The 6,837-nt window shown below is 44.9% G+C and overlaps 1 protein-coding gene across 2 annotated transcripts in view; it reads right to left on the bottom strand.

Moving 5' to 3' along the window:
- Positions 1-1,870: 1,870 nt before the first annotated feature.
- The window catches only part of RNF145 (ring finger protein 145), a 46,012-nt gene continuing 41,045 nt past the window's right edge, over positions 1,871-6,837 (bottom strand). For both annotated transcript variants that reach the window (XM_056502440.1, XM_056502441.1), the window contains exons 9-11: positions 6,356-6,503; positions 4,953-5,309; positions 1,871-3,473 (exon numbers count right to left, since the gene is read on the bottom strand). In XM_056502440.1, coding sequence (XP_056358415.1) covers positions 3,045-3,473; positions 4,953-5,309; positions 6,356-6,503 — 934 coding nt within the window. In that variant the 3' untranslated portion in view covers positions 1,871-3,044. The remainder of the gene's footprint in view (positions 3,474-4,952; positions 5,310-6,355; positions 6,504-6,837) is intronic.

Here is a 6,837-nt window from a genome sequence, read left to right as displayed (position 1 = left end):
GAGACAGACGGTTCATTTCATTCCTAACCTCAAGAGCAGCCTTCCCTCTTTTCCTCCTGTTCAAGTTTATTTCTTCTGCAAGATCTAAGCTGGCCTCAGTTTTGGCAGTTCTCACTTCATCCCTGAACTTCCTGACCTGCAAGATATGGCCTGTTTGGCTTATCAGCATTTATTTTCCACCCACCCCCATTCTTTGCAGGCATATTTTTAAGTTTTTCCTAGAGCTACTTGTCCCTGATTTTCAAAAAATGATATCTTGCCAGTATTTCTGAGTTTCCAAAAACAAAAAATGAAGCAAAAAAATGAACACACTCACCACATCCTGGAAGTTTTCTAGTCTGGATTTTACCAACCAGTTTGCTGTGCCTCATCCACCCTGCAGCACTGGACAGGCTCCACCTCACTTTGCTCTTATAATTCATTTTATGTTGGCACCTCATGGAGGTAACTTCCATCTTTCAAACCCTGTTCCTATGAACTCTGCGAGCCTCTCTCTGCTCCCCTCCTCTCCTTTCCCTCTTTAAGGAATTTTTTTCAGTAGGAAGTGCATCAGAGCTGTTTCCATCCCATCACACACCCCTCTTTGCAGCCCGTCCACATCTTTGAGCACATTCTCCAGCACAGAACAATCATTTTTGGGTCATTCCAGTGGGAATAGTGCAGCATCATTTTTCCTGAAAGATCACAAACCTTCCTGCTCTGTCAGGCTCCCTTCCAGCACAACATCCACGTTTCCATCCTGTAATCCTGGCAGGCAGTTGTTTGTTGAACCTGCTGCTGGCCTCTGGGTTCCCAACGAGCCTCCAGGTGCACTCACCCACACTGCTGTAAATCCAGTCCTTTCCTACAGCTTTGGCATTACCAATTACCTATGAATAATTCAGGTTATAAATTAAAAGGTCCAAGAGATCAGTCAGGCTGAGAAATGGCTCCTTGGCATCAGCAGTGAAAGCAAACCTTAGGGGGTTGTTACATTTTTTATACTGCATTTATGAAAATGATGTGACAGTGTGGGATAGGAATGACCCCCGTGGCTCCTTCCTGCCCTGCTGCCCCCAGGTGATCCCACAGGTGAGCTCCTCTCCCTCCCTTCCCTGGGGTCACCTGAGGTACCCCTGTGGCCCACAGAGCCCTCCAGCCTCCCTTGCCAAGCCTGGCTCTTCCCAGCTCTTCCCACTTGGGTAACACTTGCTCCCCACCACAGAAGTGAGGTGATCCCAGCCCAAGTTTCCCATTACTCATTTCACAAGTTTATGGGATTATTTTTCTACATGCAGGGACAGCAAGCAGAGTGCAGGAGAGTATCCTTCAAACACATTCTGTGAATTGAGGGAAAGCCTTTTTCCCACCATACCAAGGAGCATCCTGTAACAGCCCTGTCCAGAAAATCCTCATTTCCTGACTCCACTTATAAAGACTTATAAAGTGTGGTGAGAATGGAAACAGCCTAAATTATACAGATGGGAAGCTTGGGCATGGACAAAACACCCTTTTGAGAAAGTTTCAATTCCACAGAAATGCAGGCATGTAAGAGAAGGACCCAGACAATGGATTGACAGGAGAAAATAGAAATTCAAGAAAATAGTCTCAACTTTTTTCCCCCCTCCCCAAGCACACAAAGATGCTAATAAAAGTTTTGGGACGATCAGTGAAAGCACATGATGAATCCAAATTTCTGGTTAATAGACAAGAAAGCAAAATTGAGATACAGAATCAGAAGGTGGTATGACTGATGCTCCCATCCTGTCAGGGGGAAGGAAATAGATTTGAGGTAGATTTGGGGCTCAGCAGCAGGCACAGCCTCCAGGAACAAGTGAGCCTCTCAAGGTGTACTTGTGGAATTTCAGTGCAAGAATCACATAACCAGGTGTAAAAATCTTCAAATGTAATTTATTAAGACATTCAGCTATGTCTGTCAGTCTACATCCAAATTTACTACTAAAAATAAAATAGTATCACATTTCACATTAGGAATACCGACTTTGAAAAACACTTGAGTCAAGCCTATCGTATAAATAAGTGACTAATTTCTCTTCATATCAAAATTCACATAAAAAAATTGCCTGCCCCCTACTCCCACCTATTTCCCCACCCCAGTCCCTTGTTCTACTTGAAGCCATGATGAATGTAAAAATTTAAGTATGGACATGTCCTTGTCAAAGAAAAAAAGGTGCAAACCTATTAACAGCTTTTCAAAGTGGCATTTGCGGAGTCTGATCATACACAATAATGTACTCATTCCCAAAGTGCAAATATCGCCAGTTTAATACTGTTTTAATTCAGCTGCAAGGGTTAAACATTACACAGCACAGTCCTGCAAGGCCTCTATCCGTGCCCTAAAACTCATCCCACTTTCCTCCTGCAGAGGCAAAGTGTTCATGAGAGCTTTAGTTTACTTCATGCCGCCCACACTGTGCCCATTATGAGCAAAAGTTTCATATACATCAAAATATTGACGACTCTGTCATAAAAGTCAAGAGTCACTATAGATTACATGAATTCAAATGCAACTGCCCCAAGAACACCCAAAGCATACACACAACGTATTAAAGAGTGCTTCCATCTCCTGGTACAATCACTGCTGTTACATCTTTGATTTTTGCTTACGTGCCATAAAAAATATCAGCGACCAAAGCTGCCCATCTGCCAGAGATCAGCAACTCACGGCCCCTAACGCCCCTCAGGACCTGGGACATGGCTCTGTGCGACTCCCCTCCCTGACCAAAACCAGCCTCCTGCCCCTCTGGCCACAACTACTCACAGACCTCTTGCTCCTCTCAGCCCTCACCTACATCTTGAAAACACTCTCGCTATTGATTCCAAGACATCCTTCCTATGCCCACAGTTCAGAGAGCTTCTGGAGTCACTTCTACATCTCACTGGAGTTACCACTACCAAGCAGCCCATAAAAATCAGCATGGGAGATTACATTTTGACCAGCATTAATAGCTACACTTCTTTCACAGCTGTGGAAGGATTGGTTTTCTTCTGAGTCAAACGTGGATCTCTGAAATGTGTTTGTTCCCCGGTCATCCTCTGTAGCCTCAGAGCTGGACACAAACCCTCAGATCCCGAGCAGGGCACCCCTCTGGGGCTGCAATGAGTTCTGCAGCACAGGCTGCTCCCTGGCTGGCCTCACAGGGGCTCGTGTCACTGTCCATTATGTGAGACCCCCCTGGCTGGGCAGAGGCCTCGGGGCTGTCGTGTCCATCGTGGCCCCCACTCGGGCTGTCCTGCACACTTGGCCTCTGGTCACATTCTGCACCAGGCTCAGCTGCCTCTCCAGGCCTGGTGTTTTGTTCTGCACTAGGATTTGGCTGCTGCACTGGCTCTGGTCCCAGTCCTGGGAGCTGTGAAGGGCTCTTCAGTTGGCAGTGGCACAGAGGGCAGGTTTCTTGCACGTACAGCCACTTCTTAAGACAACCCGCATGAAAAAAATGGCTACATGGTGTGATTACAGCAGTTTTCATATCCTGAAAGACACACACAAAAAAAAAGGAAATATATTATTATTTGTAATCTCATTCCTCTCTTCTCACCTCACACATCTAATGGGTTCACCAGGCACAGAAGAGACAGAAGAACTCCACAGACAAGGAAAAGAATGTTCCTTCCTTCACACCCACAATGTTTCATACAAGGAGCAGCTGAGGGAGCTGGGGGGACTCAGCCTGGAGAAAAGGAGGGTCAGGGGGCACCTTCTGGCTCTGCACAACTCCCTGACAGGAGGGGCAGCCAGGTGGGGCTGAGTCCCCTCTCCGTGATAAAGCAACAGGACAAGAGGAAATTGCCTTAAGCTGTGGCAGGGGAGGTTTCTTTTGGGAATCAGTGAGAATTTGTTCACAGAAAAGGTTGTCAGGCATTGGAAAGGAGGTGGTGGAGTCACTGTCCCTGGAGGCGTCCAAGGAAGGCCTGGACATGGCACTTACTGCCATGGGATCACAGGCTGGACTCAATCTTGGAGTCTTTTCCAACCTTAATGATTCTCTGCTACATAACTCAAATACAGGCCAGGTCTTGCTTTCTTTATTACAGGCATTTAAAATGAGGCAAAAACCCTTTGTAAGTTATTATTAAACATGACCTTCTCAGGATGAGAATCACAGGACTGGCTGGCTCTAGAAACCAGCACAATGACAGATACAACATGTAACACCACCAAAAATGAAGTGACACCATGAACTCTGCCAACTGAGACCCACATAATACTAATCTGGTGTTTTGAACACTGTCATTCAATCTGGCAGTTTTACTCTTCAAATAATTTGTATCAAGTTTGGAGCCAATCCAATCCCACTCTTAACTGCACATTACTATTATTAGGGTGATTCTTCCACTGTCACACAAAACTACAATTTCTATTCAAGACTAAGAGACTTTGGAGCTACAATGTGATAAAGATATTACTTTCAGCATTAATGTTTAAGGTTCTTACATCTGCTGGCTCATGTTAGCAAGACCCTTAACCTTTTGATAATTAGGTTTCTGCTACAAAACTGACACTGCCCATGAAGCAGCAATGTCTGTAGAGACAGAGCTGCTTCTACAGAATAGTAACAAATCAGCCACCAAGAACATGTTGTCTTTCTGTAACAAAATCCTCCAGTACTGAAGAAAAAGTATGTTTGCTGCTACTACTGTGACCAGCTCAACCCAAACATGAGAGGCGTCAAAGCAGCTTAAGGACAGAGTTTGCTGTGTAACTGGAGTGAAAAAAAAAAAAAAAAAAAAAAGGCAGCTTAAGCACATCCATTCATTCTTCATTCCTAAGAATTAGGAACAGCACTCCAAAGTAATTTGCACAAAGCAGAAAACCAGGTGATTCCAGTAACTTAGTGAGTACAGAATTAATCATTACATATAATTCAAGTCACTTATTTTATTAGCTGAAGACTGAACTTAGTCTGGGGGTATTTCAACTCAAGCCAATCCTCTGACACTTCCATTCCTACCTGGTAGCAGATGGCACAGATGTCATTGTGCTGCTCCAGCTGCTCCTTGGTGGCCACAGGCAGAGATTTTATCTTATTCACAGCGTCTCTGCGAAGGAGGAAACTCTTCCAGCCCAGCTGGGCCCGCAGCCACACGTTGTAGTAGGAGTGGATGAAGATGATGACGGAGCCCATGACAGTCCACTCTCCAAAGATGGTTTCTGAGACACCATAGGCCACCACACACAGAGCCACCAGGAACTCCAGCAGCCGGTACGTGCCGTTCACGTAGTAGATCACATCATCCATGTTCTCCACTGGCTCCTTCCTGAACTCCTCCACCATGAACAGAACGTAAATGAAGAGGGTCCCAAGCACCTGTAACACAGGCAACACCATGAGCTCAGCTTCAGCTCTGAACTGGAGCTGGAGGCAGTGCTGGCCATCGAGCTCTGCCCACACAATGCTGCCATGCTGGACAGAGGGCAAGCCCCAAAGTGAAATTGTTGCTGAACTTCAAGACAAATAAAAGCTGCTCTTTCTTGCAAAGCATTTAAGCTTGTTCCCAAGTGCTGCCCTTTCTTTACCTTCCTGAGTCCAGAACACAGCTGAGTTGATTAAACAAAAGCGCTGAGCATTTTAAGGGGTAATTTTAAAAATTTAATAATAAAAAGCCCAAGCAATAACAAATACTTATACTATAAAACATTTCCTCTATTTACACTACTGTGCTTCGAACACGAAATTGCTTTCAAAGAGTTATAGCTAAGTAATGACAAATAAAAGAGTACTCTTGTTGTAATTCGGTATATGAGGTATAAGAACTGAAATCAGGATATCCTGTAACCTCCTTCCTGGAAACCCCAGTTCATGTCTTCCTTTCCAGTCCTGTGACCTTCCCCTGTGTCCTTGTACCCACCGGGGGTCGGGCAGGCTGCTCCTAGTCCCTCTGTGTCCTCATCCCATTGGCAGCTAGCCAAAAGCCACTCCCATTCCCTTCTCCTGAATACCTGGTGCGGGGAGAGACTCGGTCTCTTTCCGGCCACACCATCGCCCTGCAATAAACTGAGACTGAAAGAGCCTCTTTGTATCCTTCTCCATCCATGATGCGATACTTTGTCTAATCTTAAATAATTATGAAAAAGACACAGTGTAACCGCATCATACTCTGACAAAAGGCCTTTTTACTTTTTACACACCCTCAAAAGACTTTTGGCTTTACAATTTGAAGTAGACTTCCATTCACCTTGGTTCTCAGCCCACCTAAGAGCTCCGAAGCCTCAGACACAGAACACAAAAAGAGATTTTTTCACCACCCCTTGCAATTCTGCCCTTCTCTCATCCCTGTTCTTTCCTCATCATGTTTTTCCCCTTTAGAATAACGGGATCACAGCTGAGGCAGGGCTACACAGGGCTGTTCTTACCTGAAGAGAGGTCAGAATACTGCTGGAGATAATGATCAACAGCCAGAAATCCATGTGGAAAAACTGACAGATCATGTAGGCCATGTACGCAGGGAACACGAGCAAGAACAGACAGAGGCTGACTGCTCGGAAGTGCTTCCACAGACTCCTGCAAAACAACACAATAGGTTTTTATTTTTCAAGTCAGATTGGAGTGTCACAATAAGAATAGAATGGCTGCTCGATGTAGGCACGTTAGATGTTTGCTCAAGGCTTTAGAGCTTGTTGAAAGGAGTTTCTATTTTACTTGGGCACAGTCTCATTCCCAGCTTGCACACATGCCTACAACTGTGAAAAGTTCCCTCTCATCTGACCTTTGCTGTTTTCAACAGAAAGACAAAAATTATGGGCAAAATAAGTACTTGAGATACTGAATGTTACAGATGGAAGTCCATTAAAATAAATTATTAAACGTGTAACTGTTTGGACAATTCTCTAAACAA

Source organism: Oenanthe melanoleuca, chromosome 13 (assembly GCF_029582105.1).
Source record: "Oenanthe melanoleuca isolate GR-GAL-2019-014 chromosome 13, OMel1.0, whole genome shotgun sequence".
NCBI classification, from domain to species: Eukaryota; Metazoa; Chordata; class Aves; order Passeriformes; family Muscicapidae; genus Oenanthe; species Oenanthe melanoleuca.
This window is presented reverse-complemented; position numbering and strand designations above follow the sequence as displayed.